Source organism: Macrobrachium nipponense, chromosome 4 (genome assembly GCF_015104395.2).
Source record: "Macrobrachium nipponense isolate FS-2020 chromosome 4, ASM1510439v2, whole genome shotgun sequence".
Lineage (NCBI taxonomy): Eukaryota > Metazoa > Arthropoda > Malacostraca > Decapoda > Palaemonidae > Macrobrachium > Macrobrachium nipponense.
Genome location: NC_061100.1, coordinates 71,807,365 through 71,831,962, shown reverse-complemented (window position 1 = coordinate 71,831,962; position 24,598 = coordinate 71,807,365). Strand labels below are relative to the sequence as shown.

The following is a 24,598-nucleotide window of genomic DNA, read 5'->3' as shown; positions in this document are numbered from 1 at the left end:
ACTTTTTAGTGTGGCAAGAAAGAAATTCGCGCTTGCGCGCCTGCGTAACGATTGTGTTAACAAAAACAACACCCACTTTGACTCCGTGAACTCCCAGCATCCCCCAAAGGCCGCGTGATTCAAAAGTTTTAGGGCTGGTTAGGCCTGTAAGTATTTTTCCGCGAATTTTGAAAAAAACTTTTGTAAGTCTACGTAAAATACGTCCAGTCGGCACACGAGAGACAAAAAATGTCGACGTAAAATATGTCCAGTCGGCAGTAAAGGGTTAATGCATATACAATCAAGTATTGTGCACATTTTAAACTCAACTTTGTCAATTTACAAGAAAAAGTATCTCTGAATTACATTTCTTCTAGCAGGGAATGGCAATTAAGATATTGATAGTACATACTCAATCAGTTAAGATTTTGACAATGTAAACAATATCAAATGCAAATGGCATGTGATGACATTGTTTATATTCTGTAATATGTTTAACATTTGCAAATGATAATTTTCTCTGGAAAATATTTAGGTTTCTAGAGCTTTTCGGTTTTTAGAATTACAAATAAAGATCATAAGCCTGTAACAAAATGCTCTCCTAATGTTTAATTATGGTAATTATCCACAGTAATTGCAGTTTTTTTATCAATAGTTGTGTCGCTAGTGATTCACTTAAATAACCTGTGGTTTTTACCATTATTACAGATGTTTTGTTTACAGTGTCGATAGTTGTGACAGTAGTTAACAATTGACACAATTTTTAACACTTCAATGTTTAGCCTATCATTGAAAATCTCAGCAGAATTTAAGCTTTGCTTTTTATACTTGCTGTATAAGATGACTCTCCATTTTGGGGGAGATTTTTAAGGTTAAAAGGTCTCCTTATGCCAGGATATACGGTAATCATTACTATTGTTCACCTAACTTGATTTTTACTTCAAATTGTATACTATTTGCAAATACTGTCACATTTTCATCAATTTCTAATGTTTATCTTAATTATCTCCAGCCATTCCACACACAGCTCTCAAACTATTTTTATATTCTTCAGTTCTGATCCCACATGTATTGTTCATTTTCTTTTTCTTACTTCTTCGATTCCATTATTCCATTTATGAAGATATTCCGCATCAAATGGGACATAATACATTACACCATCACCTATTTGTACACCACACACCCGTTGCTGAATAACCACTGGTTCCATGCAACGTAAAAACACCATTCAAACAATCAAACAAACACCCACTTTGGTTTCTTTGTTAAATTTTTTAATTGCTTTCAACAAATTGTCATCAGCACATTGCTATCAGTTAAACTATAAGATTTTCTCGGTCCAGTTATGCCACGTTGCTTTTTACCTTTGGTTTTCATACTACACATAGGCACTGTTGCACATCTACACTTGATCCTCACACCTTTCAAAACTAAATCTTCACTGTTCTTTGTACATCTGCCCTGTTCTCTTTCTCAGGGAAAATCTTACCAAATACCATTCCTGGTATATTAAGTAACATTCTGCCTTGTAATTCTTAGTCTCCTCTGTTGTTCTATTCCTATACATACAAGGGAGCATTAGTCTTGTGACCCATTCCTTTTGAAACCTTACAGCAACCATACATAACATACTAAACCTGGTTACTATGTTAATTACACACATAGCATATGACTTGTAATCTCAGCAATTGCTTGTAACCTTCCATTCTCTGACCTCTTTATTATTGTCCTTACATTCTTATCAGTTATCTCCACATTTATTGTCAGACTCACACTGATGCCTTTAACTATTGGGCTACTTCTTCTGTCTTGCTTTTATTCCCCACATAAACAAACCTACAAAATATTCCCTACCGATAAACCACAGCATTCTCTTCCCTGGAGAAGCTGGTTCCTTATGGGCATTTTCATCCTTGGTCCCTACAATGGAGATTGGAGGAATTCTGGTCTCCGGTGGGGGACTCACCCCTGTTAAAGGTTCCTCTGTCTCCGGAAGTGAGAGAAGACTTTCGTTGATGGTTGGACGACCGAAATCCACGTGACTTCCTTCTGTTTTCAGACGCCTCCCTTGCAGGTTGGGGGGCTCATTTAGGTGGCCTCATTGCCTCAGGCATTTGGAGTTTGGAGGACAAACAGTAGCATATCAACGTCTTGAAGTTGAAGGCAGCCTTCCTGGGTCTGAAGGATTTTTGGAAGAAAGTAGAGGGTCATTCTGTTGTTCTCGTGTCGGACAACATCACGGTGGTCGCCTATGTGAACAAGCATGGAGGCCTGGTTTCACATCAACTTCACGCCTTGACCGTCGAGGTTCACCAGTGGGCGGTCAGCAGTTTGGTAGAGCTCTCAGCCAGGTATATTCCAGGCAAACGGAATGTGGTCACAGACAAACTGAGTTGTCGGGATCAGATCCTAGGCATTGAGTGGTCCCTTCATCAGGTAGTAGCAGACAAGCTCTTCCAGGTTTGGGGGAGACCCATGCTGGACCTTTTTGCAACCTGGTTCAACAGGAAACTAGAAATATTCTGTTCAGTGGTTCCAGATCCTTTAGGGTTAGTGGAGGATTCATTCTAACATCCCTGGGATAACCTGGAGTGTATGCCTTTTGTTTGATTCGTCAAGTCCTGAACAGGCTGACGAGTTCGCAGGGTCTCAGGATGACTTTGGTAGCTCCTCTGTGGCCTCAGGGGGAATGGTTTCCATATCTGCTGTCATCGTTGTCGGAAGTTCCGAGGGAAATTCCCCCTTGGCGGCATCTCTTGTGTCAGCCGCATGCATAAAGGTTCCACCAGTCAGTAGAATCCCTGTCTCTTCACGGTTGGAGTCTATCAAGTTTCTCTGAGTGAGAGGCTTTTCTCAGAGAACAGCAGTGCATATGTCCAGCAATCTCAGAAGGTTGACCTCTGCAGTTTACCAAGGCAAATGGGCGATCTACTGTGGGTTTTTCTCCACTCGGAACCTGTATTCAGCACATAGCAGACTTTTTAACTTTCCTCAGAGATGAGAAACGTTTGCCTGTTTCTGCCATGAGAGGCTACAAGGTGGCATTGAGTTTAGTGTTATGCCTTAGAGGTATCGATATCTCCTCATCCTGGGAACTTTCCTTGCTAGTTAACCCTCTTACGCCGAAGCGGTAAAAAAAAAATTGTCTCCCGTGTGCCGGAGGTGTTTCAGAGTGAGCGCGGAAGCGGAAAAAATATTTTAAAAAAAAAATCACAGCGCGCTTAGTTTAAATGAAAAAAACTATCATTATCATATATAAATAATGCGATATATGATAGCGCAAAAACGAAATTTCATATATAATTGTATTCAAATCGCGCTGTGCGCAAAACGGTTAAAGGTAACAAGTTACTTTTTTTTCGTTGTAATGTAATCTAAATTGCGATCATTTTGGTATATAACACATTGTAAAACAATAAAAGCAACACAGAGAAAATATTATCACAAAATAATGCATGAATTCGTAATGCGCGGACGTAAACAAATATTTTATTCAAAAATTCACCATAAATCTAAATATTGTCCTAGAGACTTCCAATTTCTTTCAAAATGAAGAAAAATGATTGAATATTACTATACTGTAAGAGTATTAGCTTACAATTGCAGTTTTCTACCATATCTGACGAGTTAAAGTTGACCGAATGTCGAATTTTTTTATATATATTTTTTTTATATGCAATTATTTCAGAAATAAGAAAGCTACAACCTTCAAATATTTTTCTTTTTATTCTACATGAAATTGCGCACATTTTTATATATAAAACTATGGAATGCCTAATATGAAACAGAGCAAATATTCCGAGAATGGGACGTACGCATTTCGGAGATTTGTGGCGGAGAATCCGCGCGCGGAGGGAAGGAAAGATTTTTTTTTAAAATTCACCATAAATCTAAATATTTTGCTAGAGACTTCGAATTTGTTTCAAGATGAAGATAAATGACTGAATGTCACTAGAGTGTAAGAGTTTTAGCTTACAATTTGCGTTTTTTCGACATTTCGGTAGAGTCAAAGTTGACCGAACGTGGGTTTTTTTTTCTATTTTATCGTGATTTATATGCAAATATTTCAAAATGAGAAAAGCTACAACCTTCAATTATTTTTTTTTGTATTCTACATGAAATTGCACACATTTTCATATATAAAACTTAAATGTAACGGCTAATTTAAAATGGTGCAAACATTACCACAATCGCACGTATGATTTTTTCGGAAGAGTTACCGCGCGGACGTAAAGAAAATGTTATTTTTTTTTATCATTCCATAAATCGAAATATTGTGCTAGAGACTTCCAATTTGTTGCAAAATGAAGGTAAATGCTTAAATATTACTAGAATATAAGCGTTTTAGCTTACAATTGTGTTTTTCGACCATTTCGGTAGAGTCAAAGTTGACCGAAGGTTGAAATTTTGGCAATTATCGTTATTTATATGAATATATCTCAAAACTGATAAAAGCTACAACCATGGGTTGTTTTTAGTTGTATTGTGCATGAAATTGTGCACATTTCCATATATAAAACTTTATATAACGGCTAATTTTAAAATGGTGCAAACATTACCACAATCGCATGTATGATTTTTTTCGGAAGAGTTACCGCGCGGACGTAAGGAAAAAGTTTTTTTCATAAATTCACCATAAATCCAAATATTGCGCTAGAGACTTCCAATTAGTTGCAAAATTAAGGTAAATGATTGAATATTACTAAAATATAAGAGTTTTAAGCTTGACCAATTGCGTTTTTTCGAACCATTTCGGTAGTAGGTCAAAGTTTGATCCGAAAGGTTGAAATTTTGGCAATTATCGTTATTTATATGAACATATCTCAAAACTGATAAAAGCTACAATCATGAGTATTTTATTGTTGTATTCTACATAAAAATGCGCATATTTTCATATATAATACTTCATGTAACGGCTAATTTACAATGGTACAAAAATTGTCAAAGTGACGAAATAATTTCCGAGATATGTCACAGATACTTTTTAGTGCGACAAGAAAGAAATTTGCGCTTGCGCACCTGCGTAACGATTGTAAACAAAACAACACCTTGATCCGTGAACTCCCAGCATCCCCCAAGGCGCGTGATTCAAAAGTTTTAGGCTGGTAGGCCTATAAGTATTTTTTCTGCAAAGTTAAAAAAAACTTTTGTAAGTACGTAAAAACGTCCATCGCACGGGAGACAAAAAAAGTCTACGTAAAATACGTCCAGTCGGCACACGGGAGACAAAAAAAGTCGACGTAAAATACGTCCAGTCGGCGTAAGAGGGTTAAGGGGTTTAAGCAATCGAGTTCTAGGGAGCTCAAGTCTCCAACATGGGATGTTTCCTTGGTTCTGAGAAGTTTCACTAAGGGTCCATATGAGCCTTTGCGTCGCTCATCCGACAGGAACTTGATGCTCAAGACGGTTATCCTCCTGGCCTTGGCATCTTCAAAGAGAGTGGGGGAGCTGCATGGTCTGAGCTATGATGTGAAGTACACCAGGGGTTGGGGTCAGTGTCCTTCAAATTTGTCCCGGAATTTGTGGCCAAGACCCAGAATCCCTCTGTGCACGATGATAGGTTCACCTCCTTTTCCATTCCATCACTGAATGACTTTGTGGGTGGTGATGCTCAAGAGCTTTTGTTGTGTCCTGTCCGGGTCCTGCGTTGCTATCTCAAAAGGACACAGCACCTTAGGCCAGGCTGCCACAGATTTTATGTTAGCACAGGACGTACAAAGAAAGAGGTGTCGAAGAATACTATCTTTTTGGATATGGGTAGCCATCAGGCAGGCATACTTGACTCTCGATGATTCCGCCGCCACATCTGTGCAGGCTGGAGCGCATGACGTTAGGGGTATTCGTCCCTCTCTGGCTTTCAAAAAGAACTTGGCGGTACATAGAGTGCTGAACGCTGGTACTTGGTTATGCCAGTCCACGTTCACCTCTTTGTATCTTAAGGGTGTTGCCCACAGATCTATGGACATGTTTTCCTTGGGTCCTGTGGTGGCTGCCCAAAAGATTTTGTAACTCATCGTTGCCCTTAAGGGAACCGTCCGCTATGGCCGATGACATGTCAACTTGAAAAAATAAAACATTGAGTTATTACTTGTATCTATGCAGAAACATGCCGTACATGCTTTCCAGAAGTTTCAGCCAATTATTTTTACAAATAATGAAGATATAGCGGTTTTTAATTGATGACGTCATCGTAACTGCGTTGTCTGTATGACCGAGTTTGACAGAATCGTGTTTGCGTGTTTATTTTTGCATATATACAGCGATTTTTTCAGATTTTTTTCGAAATTCTCATACATCTGGTAGCAATGAAGGTAGTGTGACACTGTATGAGAGGCGAGCTGCTCAGAGCGGTTATTTATAGGCGAGACTCAGAGAATGACTCAGTTACTCAACAGACGTCAGAGGAGTTACATGCACTTACGCACTTGCGTTTGGTTACTAGCTATTTACGTTGTTTTTATAACTTCTTAGTGAACTTATAGCAATGCTGAAGTTACCTAAGATCAAGAAGGCTACTCAGCAACTAAGGCTAGCAAAATTAGCGAAGGCCAGGAGTGTGTTGAAAGAAAAATGTGATATTGTTATTGTACAATAAAGTTTTGTACATACTTACCTGGCAGATATATACTTAGCTATAGACTCCGTCATCCCCGACAGAAATTCGAATTTCGCGGCACACGCTACAGGTAGGTCAGGTGATCTACCGCCCTGCCGCTGGGTGGCAGGAATAGGAACCATTCCCGTTTTCTAATCAGATTTTCTCTTCTACTTGTCTCCTGAGGGGAGGCTGGGTGGGCCATTTAATCGTATATATCTGCCAGGTAAGTATGTACAAAACTTTATTGTACAATAACAATATCATTTTTGTACATTCAACTTCCCTGTCAGATATATACTTAGCTGATTGGCACCCTTGGTGGTGGGTAAGAGACAGCTAACTACTGAAATAGATAGGAAGACAACATCCGTTGTAGGTAACATATATAAAACCTTGGTTCCTACCTGTTTAGGCTGAAGACTTCATAGCTACTGCTTAGGAGTCTGCTTAGCCTCAAGAGCCTCAGCGAGGATGTGACCTATGGCTAAGAGTTCTTGTGGGTCTGTCGATGGGGTCTTATCCACTTACTCGACAGAGCCTGATGGCATTTGTCAATGGGGTCTTATCCACTTATATGACAACACACCTTGCCTAATGGCATAATCAAGGAGTACAACACCGATCCCGATCACCTGATCCTAACACGAGGGTTAGTAATAAGATTGAAAGGAGTTATCCCCAACCACCTTTCAAGCAACCCTAAAAACTCGACACCAAATTTTTCTAATTCAAACTAAAACAAAAAATTTTTAAGGATCAGTCTTATCTCCTCTTCCCAGCACGGTATCCGCTGATACATAAGGACCCAGAGAGAAGCATTTCTCGTATGTCACATCTTTTAAGTAATGGGAAGCAAACACCGAGTTGCATCTCCATTACGTCACTGCTAAGATATCTTTCATCGACATATTTCTGTTGAAAGATAGAGATGTTGCAACTGCACGTACCTCATGCACTTTTACCCTTTGCATTTCAAAGGATTCACCTTGGCATTTCATGTGTGCTTCCATAATCACATTCCTGACAAAAAACGCTAGTGTTGACATGGGTCTCTTAGGGTCCTTCACAGCACACCAGAGACTCTGATTGCAACCCTGCAGTTGCTTCTCTTTTGAAGATAAAATTTTAAAGCTCTGACTGGACAGAGAGACCTTTCTAACTCCCTCCCGACAAGAGGAGAAAGTCCTTTAACCTCAAAACTTCTGGGCCAAGGTCTAGAAGGGTTCTCGTTTTTAGCTAGAAACAGAGGTTGGAAAGAGACAACTGCAGAATCTCCTTTAAAACCCACACGTGAGTCTAATGCTTGTGGCTCACTGACTCTCTTGGCAATTGTGAGGGCCAAGAGAAAAATGCATTTTCTCGTGATGTCTCTGAACGATGCTTGATGAGGGGGCTCGAACTTATCAGATGTGAGGAACTTTAGAACCACATCTAGATTCCAGCTAGGAGGAAGAGAAGATTTGGTCTTGGAGGTCTCAAAGGACCGTATAAGGTTATGAAGATCTTTGTTTTCCTCTATGTTCAGGCCCCTATTCCTGAATACAGCAGAGAGCATACTCCTGTATCCTTTTATTGTGGAAACCACCAAGTGAGATTCTTCTCTCAGGTATAGAATAAAATCGGCAATATCGGTCACAGAGGTATTGGAGGAGGACAGCTTCTTCGACCTACACCATCTATGGAAAACTTCCCACTTCGATTGGTGAATCTGCATGGTAGAGGACCTGCGGGCTCTGGCAATCGCTCTCGCAGCTTTCCAAGAAAAGCCTCTCGCTCTGACAAGTCTTTCGATAGTCGAAAGGCAGTCAGGGAGAGAGTGGGGAGGTTTTTGTGAAACCTCTCGAAGTGGGGTTGTCTGAGCAGATCTGTCCTTTCGGGAAGAGATCTGGGGAAGTCCACCGTCCATTCCAGTACCTCTGTGAACCAATCTCGAGCGGGCCAAAAGGGAGCGATGAGTGTCATTCTCGTCCCCTCTGAGGACACAAACTTCCTTAACACTTCTCCCAGCAGCTTAAATGGGGGGAAGGTGTAAGCATCTATGCCCGACCAATCCATGAGGAGGGCATCGACCGCTATGGCTCTGGGATCCTCCCATCCTCCCCTACCGAACAGAAGTTTTCCATCCTTCTGGAGAGGAACATGGCTAACAGATCTATCTGAGGTTTCCCCCAGAAAGACCAGTTTCTGGCAGACTTCGGAGTGGAGAGTCCATTCTGTAGGAAGGACCTGGTTCTTCCTGCTTAGTCGGTCTGCTCTTATATTCTTTTCTCCTTGCACAAATCTTGTTAGGAGTATTATGCCTCGTTCCTCTGTCCAGATCAACAGAGCTCTTGCTATCTCGTACAGGGAGAAAGAGTGAGTCCCTCCCTGCTTTCGGATGTACGCCAGAGCCGTGGTATTGTCCGAGTTGACCTGGACTGCCAAGCCTCTGACGTCTGATTTGAAGTGCTTCAGAGCTAAATGGATCGCTAGAAGTTCCTTCGCGTTGATGTGCCAGGACACCTGTTCTGTTGTCCAGGTGCCTGACACTTCCTTCGTTCCTAGTGTTGCTCCCCAACCTGTCTCCCAGGCATCGGAAAACACTAGGAGAGGGTTCCAAAGAGACAGGGACACTCCTTCGTTCCTCTTTAGAGGGTTTAACCACCACTGCAAGTGGGACTTGATCTCTGGTTGCAGGGGAAAAGAATCCGAAAGTTCTCCTGCCTTCCGGTTCCACATTTTTTCAGGTAGAACTGCAACGGTCTCATGTGAAGCCTCCCCAGAGAAACGAACTGCTCCAGCGACGAAAGGGTGCCCAGGATAACTGAGCCATTCCCTCGCTGAGCTTCGTTCTTTCTCTAGGAAGGCTGAGACTTTGTCCAAGCCTCGAGCAATTCTTTCTCGTGACAGAAACGCTCGAAAACCCCGAGAATCCATCTGAATCCCCAGATAAACAATGTTCTGGCTGGGGATCATCTGTGATTTCTCGAGGTTCGCAAGCAGTCCGAGAGATCTTACAAGATCCAGAGTCGTTTCCAGGTCCTCCAAACACTGTTGTTTCGATCTTGCCCTTATGAGCCAATCGTCTAAGTACAATGATATGTTCACCCCCTTCAGATGTAGCCATCGTGCTACGTTCCTCATCAGGCCCGTAAACACTTGAGGAGCCGTTGAAAGGCCGAAGCACAAAGCCCTGAACTGAAAAATCCTGCCCTGCACCATGAATCGAAGGTATTTCCTCGATGCAGGATGCAGGGGGACGTGAAAATACCCCTCCTGCAGGTCGAGGGAGACCATCCAATCTCCCGGACGCAGAGCCGCAAGAACCGAGTTGGAAGTTTCCATAGAGAACTTTGTCTTCTCTACAAAACGGTTCAATGCGCTCACATCCAGCACAGGCCTCCACCTCCCCAAGGCTTTCGGAACGAGAAAAAGTCGATTGTAAAAGCCTTGGGAGTGCAGATCCTGCACTAGTTCGATGGCCTCCTTCTCTAACATCCGATCTACAAGATGTAACAGGGATTCCCTTTTGGTAGGGTCTTTGTACTTCGCAGACAGCTCCCTTGGGGTTGATGTCAAGGGAGGTCTGTCTCTGAAAGGGATGAGATATCCTTTCTTCACAATTGAAAGAGACCAAGAGTCTGCTTGTCTCATGGCCCATGCCTCTGAAAACTTCAGAAGTCTGGCCCCTACTGGTGTTTGGAGGATTGGTACATCACTTTGTCTTCTTAACTGGTCTAAAAGAAGAAGAACCTCCTCTTTTCTCTGTTCCTCTCTTTCTAGAGGAGGATTGACCCGATGAACTCCCTCGAAAGGGCGGCTGAGGGTTCCGTGACTCCTTCTTCACAGCAGGAACGGGTGGCCTCGTCTTCTTTGCTGATTGCACTAACAGATCTTGAGTTGCCTTCTCAGTGAGTGAGTGAGAAACATCTCTCACTAACTGAGAAGGGAAAAGCTGTTTCGAAAGACGTGCGTACAGAAGAGACGACCTCTGAACGGGTGAGACAGCTTTCGTAAGGAAGGAGCTGAATACAGCCCTCTTCTTAAGGATTCCTGCTCCGAAGAGGGATGCCACTTCCCCTGATCCATCTTGGACCACCTTGTCCATGCAAGCCAATACACTGTGTAGGACGTCGGGGCTTAAGAAGTCAGGGTCCTGTGTCTTCTTGGCCAAAGCCCCAAGGGACCAGTCTAGAAAGTTAAAAACTTCCAAGACATGGAATAATCCCTTGAGGAGATGGTCCATTTCCGACATTCCTCAAGTAGTCCTAGCAGATGCAAGCGAATGTCTTCTCGAAGAGTCTACCAGTGTGGAGAAGTCTGCGTCTGCCGAAGCAGGGAGAGCGAGTCCCATTGCTTCTGTCTCATACCAAATGCCTCTCCTCCCAGAAAGCCTGGAAGGGGGGCAGGTAAAGACAGTTTTCCCGCTTCCTTCTTGGATCTGAACCAATTTCCAACAGATTGTAACGCTCTCTTCATGGAAATGGTTGGCCTCATCTTCAAGAAGGAGGATGATTTTGACGTCCTCGTACTGGTGAACAATGAACGAGGAGAAGGAGGGGCGGCAGGACTCAGAGAATTGCCGAATTCTTGCAATAAAAGGGCTGCTAAGGTCTTGTAATCTGAGAGACCTGCACCCTTATTGGCTTCCGAGTCAGAAATATCTTCCATCTCTTGTCCAGTTATGTTGGGAGAAGAGTGAGCCACCGGAGGAGAACGCCTCCTTTTGCAAGGTGAAGGGCTTTTAGCAGTACCAGCTCTATCCTGACAAGGGCTACGGCCGCCTGTGCGACATCTTGAGTCCCTGTCAGGCGAAGGCTGATCCTGCAAAACGCTCCTATCCACATCAGAGCCATCCTGACAAGGACGACGGCCGCCTGTGCGACATCTAGCGTCCCTGTCAGGAGAAGGCTGTGCTTGCGAAAAACTTCCAACAGTCCCAGCGCCATCCTGACAAGGGCGACGGCCGCCTGTGCGACATCTTGCGTTCCTGTCAGGCGAAAGCTGATCCTGTGAAAAGTCACAAAGAGTAGACTCCTGGTTAACTTCTCTCTCAATATCCGATGAAGCTGGAGATCCTGGCGCCTGGTTGGAGCCTCGCTCCTGGCTGGCGCTGTCCGTATCGGGCAATATTCATCTGCACTCTCCAAATCTGGCGCTTCCTGTTCTAATGGCGCCTGGCGCTTGAATTTGTCCGAAGATCCTTTACCGTAGCCATGCACGTCCGCCGGACGGGATCTCTTGATCGGCAGGAAAAAGTCTTTTCTCCGCGGAGGATCCTTCTTTAGTACTCCTACCAAAGACGAGATTTGTTCTTGCATTTTCATGAGAATCTTCGTCGCCGAGAGCAGGCATAGTACAGGCTTTCTTGGCTCTCTTTTTCTCAGATGGCGAGTCCTCTGGAAAACGTTCCGGGCTCGAGTCCAAAGCAGGAGACTTCCAACTTCTTTTGGTAGGTCTCGATAGATCGTCCGAACTCCACCCACGTTTTGATGACGAATCGGAAGATGAGAAACACTGTTTTAGGACGCCTTTCCAATGGCGATCCTTGGCAGTCTGGGACGCCACAGATCCTGCCGAGGGGACGCCTGATCGGTGGGGATTCTCAGTAACCTCCGTACGGCTTTCGACATTCCTTCTCCTCTGGGCCTGGGAGCTTGGAAGAGGTCTAGGCCTGGAAGAGGTCTAGCTCCATCCCAGATGGATCCTTCGCCCGGAACTGACACAGGTAGTACAAACTCGAACTGTGTCAGCTTCCTCAAGAATTCTCCAAACACTAACTTTATGGATTTCATGAAGTTTGCGGCCCAAGAAGATGCGAGTATTGATCCGTGTAATATCATATTCATAGAATCAGACAAAAGAGATTCAACACTTAGACAATATGATTCAGCTGTTAAAAAGTTGGCTGAATTTTTAAAACATTCAGATACCCATAAAATGACCCCAAATCTGGCCATCTCATTTTTCAGAACTTTATTCGAAAGGAGCCTAGCCGCCAGTACTATTACGACAATAAAATCAGCCTTGAAGAAGATCTTTAAGTCGGCTTCAAAATAGATTTGTCAGATACATATTTCTCTTCCATTCCAAAAGCATGCGCTCGCCTTAGACCAACTGTCCGTCCACAAAAGGTCACTTGGTTCTTAAATGATGTCCTTAAACTGGCGTCAGACACTGCTAATGAATCTTGCGCATATACAGTGGGCCCCCCTTATTCGCGTTCTCTGGATTCGCGGACTCACACATTCGCAGATTTCTCTCGGGAACGTTTCCCTGCATTATTCGCGGCAAATTCGCGCATTCGCGGTATTTTTCTATGAGAAATATCCACAAATTCCTGTTTTTTTTTTTTTTTTATCAATTTCATTATAAAATGCACTTTTTGTGATAAAACTATTAAAAAACCAAGTATGAAAATTTTTAGTGGTTTTTCTTGAGTTTTAACTAACAAAATAGGCTGTTTTTAGCGTTTTTATAGGGGTTCCAAACATTTGCGGGTTCTAACTATTCACGGGGGGGTCTGGTACGCATCCCCCGCAAATACGGGGGGACCACTGTATCACTCCTCTGAGGAAAACCTTGTTCCTAACGGCTATGGCCTCAGGTGCCAGAATATCTGAACTTTCGGCTCTCTCACGTAACGCAGAAAACAGATTTCCTCCCATCAGGGGAAGTGCTACTCTCCCCAGACCGAAGTTTCCTGGCAAAAAATGAAGACCCCCTAAATAGGTGGTCTCCTTGGAAGATTATTCCCCTGCCTCAGGACACATCTCTATGTCCTGTTGCAACTCTTAAGTCCTTTTTAGCCAGGACCTCCATAAAGTCCTCAGGTCCTCTCTTTATTAGAGAACATGGTGGCACGATCTCTATCAAAGTTATTAGACAGCAGATACTCTACTCTATAAAAAAAGCCAACCCGGAGTCATTTCCACATGTTCATGACATCTGGGCAGTGGCTACATCAATTAGTTATTTCCAGAATATGAACTTTGAGGATCTTAAAAAATACACGGGTTGGAAATCTCCAACAGTTTTTGAACGGCACTACTAAAGAATTTGCAATCTCTAAAATATTCAACTATAGCTGCAGGGAGTCTAGTCTCCCCCAAATAACATTTCCTAATCTTCTGCCCCCCCCCTTCCCCCTCCTCCTTTCTACCTGCCTCACTAGTACTCGCCACGATGCCTCTCTCCTTGGTATGGGAAGAATCGGCGTCACTCTGCCACATATTTTGTACTTATTAATTCCGGACAAGTTTTATAATCTGGATGGTACATATCCAGAATTTTGTATCAGAATTCCTTTTGTATTACCATTAAGTATAATTATTTCTAAGCCATAGCTTAAGTTCTAGTTATTAAGTATTATTATGTTAAGTTTTTCTATTGTTACTGAAATCTTTTACATTAAGTAAACTTATATTTGAATGAAGTCCATTTCATTTCTCCCCTTAAGTTTACTTTTATTTATTGGCTTGGATGGTATTCTCTGGTAAGATTTCACCGCCGAACACAGGTCGACCCAGAAAGGGATTTTGACGAAGGAAAAATCTATTTCTCGGGAGAGGCCTGTATCGCCCGGTGAACCTGACCCAAGACCCCTTCCCTACACCTATCCAAGCCAGGAAAGGTGTCTAATAAAGCAAGGATTGAGAGAGGGCGGTCGCATCGGGCATCAGTAGTGGTAGTACAGAGGCAGTGTGAGTGTAGCCATTGGCACGGCTCACCCCATATGTGGGTTTTGAGAAGGAATACTCTAAATGGCAGGAGACCTGTGAATAGTGGCTTTCAAACGCCCTAAACTTTATACACAACGCCCTTTGGGTGCTCGCGCGAGAGTAGTAACCTCTGCATACCAATGCTAGCTTTTTCTCTGGTATATTTAGAAAGTATTTATATCAGTAAAGGGGATAGCAGGATCCATTTCACCGGGTGACACAGGTCTCTCCCCAGAAATAGATTTTTCCTTCGTCAAAATCTCTTTGTTAATAGTTATCTCAAAAAGTGCATTTTTTGATGAAATTGATAAAAAAACAGGAATTTGTGGATATTTCTCAGAAAAATACCGTAAATAGGTGAATTTTCTGTGAATAATGGGGCTATATGTTCCAGAGAGAAATTCTCGAATACATGAGTCCGCAAATACGGGGGTTTCACTGTATATGTACAGTAAATATAATTTCAGAATCATCTTACAACACAGAAAATTATCAAAACTATACATAAAATGTTTGCCCAGTGTATTTCAGTATGCGTAAAATGAGGCCAAAGAAAACGTGTATTTGAATGGATACTTGAGAGTAACAGTTGTAGGCTAATACTTAATATTTCCCCTGACTTTGAGATGATATTGAGGTGTTCTGGGATGATAGTTTGAGGTATAGTTTTGTTTGAACGATCAAATTTGGCTATGAACTCTTAAAATAGGCAGTTATAAGCATTTTGGGGATGCTATATAGCCTATTACGAGTAAGAACAGTTGGAGAGTACTGTTATGTAAGGTTACTCTGGGTGTTTTGGGATGATGGTTTAGATGTAGTGTTTTTGTTTGAAATGGTATTGTTTTAATATGATAGTTTAAGGTAAATTTTGGTTGGAAGTATCAAATTAACCAGTGAAATATTAAAGTAGGCAGTTACAAGCATCGTAGTTTAACCCTTAAACGCATAAGGAGTATAATAAAAATTGTCTCCCATATGCCTAGGGGATCTCGGAGTGAGCACGAAGCGGAAAAAATATTTTTTTCAAAAAATCACAGCACGCTTAGTTTTCAAGATTAAGAGTTCATTTGTGGCTCCTTTTTTTGTCATTGCCTGAAGTTTAGTATGCAACCATCAGAAATGAAAAAAATATCAATATCATATATAAATAATGCGATATATGATAGCGCGAAAACAAAATTTCATATATAATTGTATTCAAATCGCGCTGTGAGCAAAACAGTTAAAGCTAACGAGTTAATTTTTGTTGTTGTATTGTACACTAAATTGCAATCATTTTGGTATATAACACATTGAAAAATGATCAAAGTAACACAGAGAAAATATTATCACAAAATGATGCATGAATTTGTAGCGTGCGGTCGTAAAAAAATGTTTTTTTTTTTAAATTCACCATAAATCTAAATTTTGTTCTAGAGACTTCCAATTTGTTTCAAAATGAAGATAAATGATTGAATATTACTATACTGTAAGAGTTTTAGCTCACAATTGCAGTTTTTGACTATTTCGGACGAGTTAAAGTTGACTGAATGTCAAATTTTTTTTATATTATTTTTATGCAAATATTTCAAAAATGAGAAAAGCTATAACCTTCAATTATTTTTAGTTGTATTCTACATGAAATTGCACACATTTTCATATATAAAACTCTATGAAACGCCTAATATGAAACGGAGCAGATATTCCGAGAATGCGACATACGCATTTGCGGCGGAAAATCCGTGCATGGAGGGAAGGAAAGTTTATTTTAAAAATTCACCATAAATCTAAATATTGTACTAGAGACTTCGAATCTGTTTCAAAATGAAGATACATGACTGAATATTACTGGACTGTAAGAGTTTTAGCTTACAATTGCGTTTTTCGACCATTTCGGTAGAGTCAAAGTTGACCGAACGTGGTTTTTTTTCTATTTATCGTGATTTATATGCAAATATTTCGAAAATGAGAAAAGCTACAACCTTCAATTATTTGTTGTTGTATTCTACATGAAATTGCGCACATTTTCATATATAAAACTTTATGTAACGGCTACTTTAAAATGGTGCAAACATTACGACAATCGCACGTATGATTTTTCGGAAGAGTTACCGTGCAGACGTAAGGAAATTTTTTTTTTTTCATAAATTCACCATAAATCGAAATATTGTGCTAGACTTCCAATTTGTTGCAAAATGAAGGTAAATGATTGATTATTACTAGAATATAAGAGTTTTAGCTTACAATTGCGTTTTTCGACCATTTCGGTAAAGTCAAAGTTGACCGAAGGTTGAAATTTTGGCACTTATCGTAATTTATATGAAAATATTTCAAAACTGATAAAAGCTACAACCATTGGTTGTTTTTAGTTGTATTGTGCATGAAATTGCGCACATTTCCATATATAAAACTTTATGTAACCACTAATTTAAAATGGTGCAAAATTTATGACAACTCTCACGGTATTGGATTTTTTTCGGAAGAGTTTACCGGCGCGGGCCACTCCACGTAAGGGATAAGTTTTTTTTTCATAAATTCACCATAAATCGAAATATTGTGCTAGAGACTTCCAATTTTTTGCAAAATGAGGTAAATGATTGAATATACTAAAAATATAAGTTTAGCTTACATTGCGTTTTTTGACCATTTCGCAGTCAAAGTTGACCGAAGGTTGAAATTTTTGCACTTATCGTTATTTATATGAAAATATTTCAAAACTGATAAAAGCTACAGTCATGAGTATTTTTTTGTTGTATTCTACATGAAATTGCGCACATTTTCATATATAGTACTCCATGTAACGGCTAATTTAAAATGGTGCAAAAATTATGTCAAAGTGACGAAATAATTTCTAAGAAGTGTCACTGATACTTTTTAGTGTGATAAGAAAGAAATTTGCGCTTGCGCGCCTGCGTAACGATTCTAAACAAATCAACACCTTGATCCATGAACTCCCAGCATCCCCCAAGGCGCGTGATTCAAAGGTTTTTGGCTGGTAGGCCCGGAAGTATTTTTCTGCAAATTTTTAAAAAAACTTTTCTATGTCGACGTAAAATACGTCCAATCGGCACCCGACAGACAATACGTCCAATAGGCGTTTAAGGGTTAAGGGGTATGAGGTCTTTGACAGTTACAAGCATTTTTAGAGGAGATTTTTGCATTTCTGCGGATTTCGCATTTCCGCGGTAGGTTCTGGAACCTATTCCCGAGTAAGAATGGGGGTCACTGTATTGTGTGGGGGAAAAAAGTATTAAAATCAGGTGTTTTTAAATAGAATAAAAATTTGGTATTTTAAAAAATCCACAGGTTCCAGTTGAAGTTCGAAAGACGATTGGTCGTTTGCGTAACTGCATTAAACTTCTAGCGCATCATTCAATCATGATTTCACCGACTAGTGTCATGGCAGCATTCGACCAGTCCATTGAACAAGATTATGAGGTAAGTTATACAAATATAGGGAATGCTTCAAGTTGCTTATTGTCCAGTTTTCTTTCACTTTATTCCTGTTGTTTCAGTGTTCATAAGAATATTTTGATATATATTGTGAGAGTGAAGTGTAAGCTAAAGTTCAGGTCAGGATTCAACCGATTTATTAATCCAAAATTCACTCAAGTCATAAACCCTTGTGTGGCATAAAGTAATCCCAACCTTTGACAGGTAGGAAAAAGGGATTAACTCTAGGCCTGTATGAACGTTTCTTCACTGAGGCAAAATAACAGTTACAGGCAGTCTCTGGTTATTGTCGGGGCATTCCCACCAGGGTGCTGATAAGCGAAAACCACCATTAACCAAAACTTGGTGATTTATTGCGCTGATATCCGGTTAATGGTGCCTTCTTTTAGGTATGTTATGGGGCCATAACTCTATTAATGGTATCTTATAGTGCCGGAACTTGGCGCGTTATGGCACCATAAATCACCGATTTTAAGGGGCCCCCAGTTATCAGCAGACTCAGTTGATGGTGATCCGGTTGTATGGTGCTAATCTAGCACCATAAAATTGGCAATTTATGGCGCCATAATGAGCCATGTTCAGGTTATTTGTTCCTTATAGAGTTATGGCATCATAACATAAATAACAAAGGTGCCAGTAATCGGTTACTGGCCCCATAAATCGCCAAGTTTCGGTTAATGGTGGTTTTCGCTTATCTTCTGCTATTTCTTGTCTGCTGCTATGGTTGTTGCACATTTGCTTACCTGTTGAGGAGATAAATTCTATTTGGTTCTTGTGACTATTTCCTTTCTTGCTACATCCAATTGAAGGTTTTGTACATGAACTTTCCTGTCAGATATATACTTAGCTATAGTCTCCGACGTTCCCGACAGAATTTCAAATCTTGCGGCACACGCGACAGGTAGGTCAGGTGGTCTACCTTGCCCGCCGCTGGGTGGCGGGTGTATGAACCAATCCCATCTTCTAATCAGATTTTCTCTGTCGCCGGGACCGACAACAACTGTTGTGGGTTCCATAGATTTTTTCGTTCTCGCTTGCCTGGAGATCATTTTGGATTTTTTTGGTGACGTATTCGTTCTGTTTGGCTTGGCATACGCTGTTTGTGGACCGTTTTTGACTTTGCTCTGGATTTTGCTTTAATCATGTCGGATTTGGATACAGTAGTTAAGACACCTGTTATGTTTAGGGTATGTTCGGTTGAAGTGTGTAAGGTGAGGTTGCCAAAAGCTTCGGTGGACCCTCACACTGTTTGTATGAGGTGTAGGGGGAATGAGTGCTCGTTTATTAACCCATGTAAGGAATGTGAGGGGTTGAATGAGGATGAGTGGAAGGCTCTTTCTTCCTACTTAAGGAAGTTGGAGAGAGATAGGGTGCGCAAAGCTTCCTCTCGAAGCTCTAGTAGGTCTAGAGTCAGTGAATTAGAATCTGATCCTAACCTTCATGTAGAAGTAGAAGAACCTCCTTCCCAGGTTGCAGCCCCTGCTCCCCGCACCGAAACCGAAGATTCGTCTTCGGAGGCGGCGGCTTTGAAAGCTACTATTCGTAACATGGAGCTGAAGATTCGATCATTAGAACAAGGTAAGAGTGGCAGTGTTAGTGATCAGTGCAGTGCCCCCAGTGTTGTGGAGGGGGCGTCTGACCGGCTCCGTAGTGCTTCCAGGCCTAGACCTCTTCCAGACTCCCAGTTCCAGTGGAGGAGGAAAGTCGACAGCCGCAGGAAGGCTAGGGAGAGCCCCCACCGGTCAGGCGTCCCTTCGGCAGATCCTGAAGAACGTTCCCAGGCTGCCTCGGATCGTATCAAGAAGGAGATCCTTCGTCAATGCTTCTCCTCGTCTTCTTCGCCCTCATCAAAGCGCGGCTGGAACTCCCCGGATGCTTCGCGCCCTTTGAAGAGAGCTTGGAAGGTGCCCTGCAGCTCCTTGGCTTCCAGCCCAGAAGTTTTTCCTGAGGAGCCCTCACTGGAAGTGAAGCCCAGAAGATCCCGTGACTGCTCTTCTACGCGCACGCCTCGCTCTGCTTCTTCGGATGAAGAGCCTGTGAAGTCTCCTACTAGAGTACTTGCGGGACTCCAGGCGCAGATCTCTGCCCTTGCTGACTCCTTGGCTAGTAGATCTCGTAGAAGGAAGGATGTTTCGCTCCCAGTCAAGAGATCTAGATGCCCTTCTTCTGAGGCTCGCTCTCCTCGACGTATGCTTTCTCCTCCGTATGGGGCGGATTCTGCCGAGCGAAGGAGCTCGCGTGAGTGGCTCCCCTCTCCTGGCTGCCTCTCCTCCTCGTCCAGGCGCCAGGCTTCTGGCATGCGCTCCATGGCTGGCGACAACTCTTCACCGGATAGGCTCCCTTCTTCCGGCAGACGCTCTTCTCCTGTCAAACGATCGTCCTTAAGTGTGCGCCCTACCTTAGATAGACACTCCTTGCAGAGCAGGCTCCGATCTGCGACTCCTTCAAGGCGCTCTTCTCCTCACCAACACCGAGAACCTCTCAGGCGCCCTTCACCTGGTAGGCGCTCGTTGCCGGGCAGCCGCTCTCCTCTCAATAGGGATCAAGAGCCTCGTAGGCGCCTCTCTCCTGTTAGGCGCTCTTCTCCTCACAGGCGTCAAGAGCCTCGTAGGCGCCATTCGCCTGGTAGGCGGTCTTCGCCTGGCAGCCGCTCTCCTTTGGATAGGCATCAAGAGCCTCGTAGCCTCCTTTCGCCTTGTAGGCTCTTGTCACTTGGGAGGCGCTCTGCTCCTGACAGCTGCTCTCCTCTGGATAGGCGCCAAGAGCCTCTCAAGCGCCCTACTCCTAGTAGGCGCTCGGCCCCTAGTAGCCGCTCTCCTCGCGACAGGCGCCAGGATTCTCGCAGGCGCTCTTCGCCCCGTAAGCGCCCTGCTTCTGGATACGGTTCTCCCCGTGGTAGGAGCCCAGACTCTCCTTCTTTCAAGATTTCTTCTAACGCAAAGCGGGAGTCCTCCATCAGACAGTCCAGGCCTGATAGGCATTCTTCATTTTCGACTCGTCGATCTCCTGTTGACTTGACTTCTCCTGTACGACAACATGCATCGGCTAGACGCTCTTTTCCTGATAGGACCGCCTCTTCTTCAAAGGATCCTCCTCGTTCACCTTTACAAGAAGACCAGGATGGCTCTGACGAAGAAGCTAACAAAAAGGCAGCAGTTTCTTCGTATAAGAAACTTACAGAGTTGTTGCTTCAGGAATTTGGAGATTCCCTTAGCCCTTCAGCTCCTCCGTCTCCTCACTCGTTGTTTTCAACGTCCAAGGCAACGAAGGGATCCCCTTGTGTTAGAATGAAGCCCACCTTATCTATGAAAAAGGTGCTTAGGAGCTTCGGATCTTGGCTGCTCTCCAAAGAAGAAGCGGGGAGAACGATGTTTGCCTTCCCGCTGTCTAGACTGTCTGGACGTACTGGCTTTTGGTATGAGACAGGAGAACCCTTGGGTCTGGGTCTCCCTTCTTCGGCCGACTCGAACTTTTCGGCTCTAGTGGATGCTACCAGGAGATCGGCTCTTAACTCGGCTAAGACTACTTGGGCCATGAATGAGCTAGATCACATTCTGAAAGGAATGTTCAAGGTACTCAAGGTCTTCAACTTCTTAGATTGGTCTCTGGGAGTCTTAGCTAGGAAGACACAGGCTCCAGAGGTTATTTCTCCAGAGGATCTTCATTGTGTATTATCCTGTATGGATAAGTCTGTAAGGGACGGAGCGAGCAAGATCGCTTCTTTGTTTGGTGCGGGAGTGGTCAAAAAGAGATCCGTGTATTGCTCCTTCTTGACGAAGTCTGTCTCTCACGCACAGAGGTCTTCTTTGCTTTTTTCTCAACTCTCCTCTCAGCTATTTCCCAAGAAGTTAGTCCAGGATATATCGACCTCACTTTCAGCCAAGGCTATCCAGGACCTTCTGGCTCAGTCGGTGAGGAAGCCTCGTCCCTCCTTCCCCGTCAAGAGTAGAAAGGAGAAGACAGTATCGCAGGAACCCTTTCGGGTGGTTTCTTCCTCCAGACCCTCTTCGTTTAGGGGACGATGGCCCAGCAGGAGAGGGAAGACTTTCTCTAAGTCAGTCAAAGCAACAAAATAGCGAACAAGTCCTTCAGACAATGGTGGGTGCCAGACTATTAAGGTTTGCAGAAGTCTGGGCCCAGAGAGGTGCGGATACCTGGACCCTCTCAATCGTAAAAAGGGGTTACCTCATCCCTTTCACCTCAAGACCTCCCTTAACGACCACTCCAAGGGAGTTGACGGCCAAGTATAGGGACCCCACCATGAACCAAGCCCTCTTTCTAGCGGTAGATCAGATGCTAGAAAAGGAGGCAATAGAACTAGTTTCGGACCTTCAATCAGCAGGCTTTTACAACCGCCTTTTCCTAGTTCCAAAATCCTCGGGGGGATGGAGACCGGTTTTGGATGTAAGCGCCCTGAACTTCTTTGTGGAGAAAAAGAAGTTTACAATGGAGACCACGTCATCGGTGTTGGCTGCTCTTCGTCCAGGGGACTGGATGGTGTCCCTGGACTTACAGGACGCTTACTTCCATGTACCGATCCATCCTTCATCGAGGAAGTTTCTCAGGTTCATGATGGGGGGAAAAGTGTATCAATTCAGGGCTCTGTGCTTCGGCCTCTCGACGGCCCCCCAAGTTTTCACGGGAATCTTGAGGAATGTAGCTCAATGGCTTCACTTGGAAGGGGTGAGGATATCTCTTTACCTAGACGATTGGCTTATAAGGGCCAATTCGAAGGAACGTTGTCTGGAGGACTTACAGAAGACCTTGGATTTGACGAGTTCTCTGGGACTTCTAGTCAATTTCCAAAAATCAAATTTAATCCCCAAGCAAGAATGCATTTATCTGGGGATCCGGATGAACTCTTAGAGTTTTCGGGCTTTTCCGTCTCCGGAAAGGATAGCCCGAGGCCTCGAGAAGGTAACAGCCTTCTTAGGGAAAGAAGTATGCACGGTGAGGGAGTGGATGAGTCTGTTGGAGACGCTCTCCTCGCTGGAGCAATTCGTTTCCCTAGGAAGGCTGCATCTGAGACCGCTCCAGTTCTTTCTTCATCAGAATTGGAGTCGTCGTTCTCAGGGTTTGATGTTCTCTCTGTCCGTGACTCGGCAGATCAAGGAGAAACTTGTGTGGTGGGCAGATCCCAACAGATTTGTTCAGGGTCTGTCTCTTCAATCCATTAACCCCAACCTAGTGTTGTTCTCCGACGCGTCGGAGACAGGTTTGGGGGGCGACTCTGGGAAATCTAGAAGTGTCAGGCACCTGGGTGGGGGACCAGGTGGCCTGGCACATCAACAGAAAAGAGTTGATGGCTGTGTGGTTGGCTTTCAAAGCCTTTGAGTCCCATGTCCGAGACTCCATCATTCAGGTCAACTCGGACAACACCACAGCTCTGGCATACATCAGGAAACAGGGGGGGACACATTCCTTCTCTCTGTAGGAGACAGCAAGAGACCTTCTTCTTTGGGCGGAAGAAAGGATAGTCAGGCTCCTCACCAGATTCGTCCAGGGGGAAAGGAATGTAAGAGCAGATCTCCTCAGCAGGAAAGAGCAGGTCCATCCCACGGAGTGGACACTTCATCAGGATGTATGCCAGAGCCTGTGGAGGTTGTGGGGCAGGCCACATATAGACCTCTTCGCCACCTCAAGGAATGCAAGACTGGATCTGTACTGATCTCCCATTTCGGATCCAGGGGCGATAGGGATCGATGCACTTCTGCTAGATTGGAAGGGGCTGGATGTATACGCGTTTCCTCCCTTCAAGATCCTGGGAGTAACGTTGAAGAAATTCGCAGTCAGATTCAGCGAGGATGACCCTAATCGCTCCTTTCTGGCCGGCCCAAGAGAATGGTTCACAGAGGTACTGGAATGGTTAGTGGACCTTTCACTAAGGAACGATTTACTCAGACAGCCCCACTTCGACAGGTATCACAAAAACCTCCCCGCTCTCAGTCTGACTGGCTTCAGACTGTCCAAAGTCTCGTCAGAGCGAAGGGCTTTTCATCTTCAACTGCAAAAGCAATCACAAGAGCTAGGAGGTCTTCCACCTTGCGAGTATACCAGTCGAAGTGGGATGTCTTCAGACGTTTCGAAACGACAAAGAAGCCTTCCTCAAGAACACCCAATTGGAATCTTGACGTAGTACTTCAGTATCTCAGCTCATCTAGGTTTGAACCTCCTAGATCAGCCTCTTTCAAGGATCTGACCAAGAAGTCCCTTTTCCTGATGGCTTTAGCATCCGCCAAGAGGATGAGTGAGCTGCAAGCCATTGAGGGAAACGTCGGCTTCAAGGACCAGTCAATAGTTTGTTCTTTCCTCCCCTCATTCTTGGCAAAGAATGAGAATCCATCAAATCCGTGGCCCAGGAGTTTCGAGATTCAAGGATTGTCTTCTCTAGTAGGGGAAGAGCCTGAGAGGACTCTTTGCCCTGTAAGAATTATGAAATATTATTTGAAGAGGAAAGAACAACTTAAGGGCAATAAGGACGTCCTTTGGTGCTCTGTGAGAGACCCCAGTCAACCCTTATCGAAGAATGCTTTGTCTTTCTTCTTAAGAAGCCTTATCAAAGAAGTGCATGTTGCATGTAATGAGGAACAGTTTAAGCTTCTTAAAGTTAAGGCCCACGAAGTGAGGGCTATTGCCACTTCGCTTGCCTTCAGCAAAAACATGTCTGTGCGAAACCTTATGGAGGCTACCTTCTGGAGATGCCAATCGGTATTCGCAAACCACTACTTACGGGACGTGAAGATTACTTATGACAAATGCTTTGCCTTAGGTCCTTACGTTTCTGCGGATTCGGTGCTGGGGCAGGGAGCTGAAACTTATCCCTGTTTATATTTATATTCCCCCTTGTTTTGATTATGTTTTTTATGGTTGTTTGAAAGAGGATGCA

At 43.5% G+C, this 24,598-nt stretch overlaps 1 protein-coding gene across 1 annotated transcript in view; it reads left to right on the top strand.

Moving 5' to 3' along the window:
* Positions 1 to 24,598, top strand: part of LOC135210947 (exosome complex component RRP4-like) — a 602,376-nt gene that overhangs the window by 540,992 nt on the left and 36,786 nt on the right. The window contains 1 exon segment of the mRNA XM_064243926.1: positions 17,566 to 17,697. Within this exon segment, the coding sequence (XP_064099996.1) occupies positions 17,566 to 17,697 (132 nt within the window).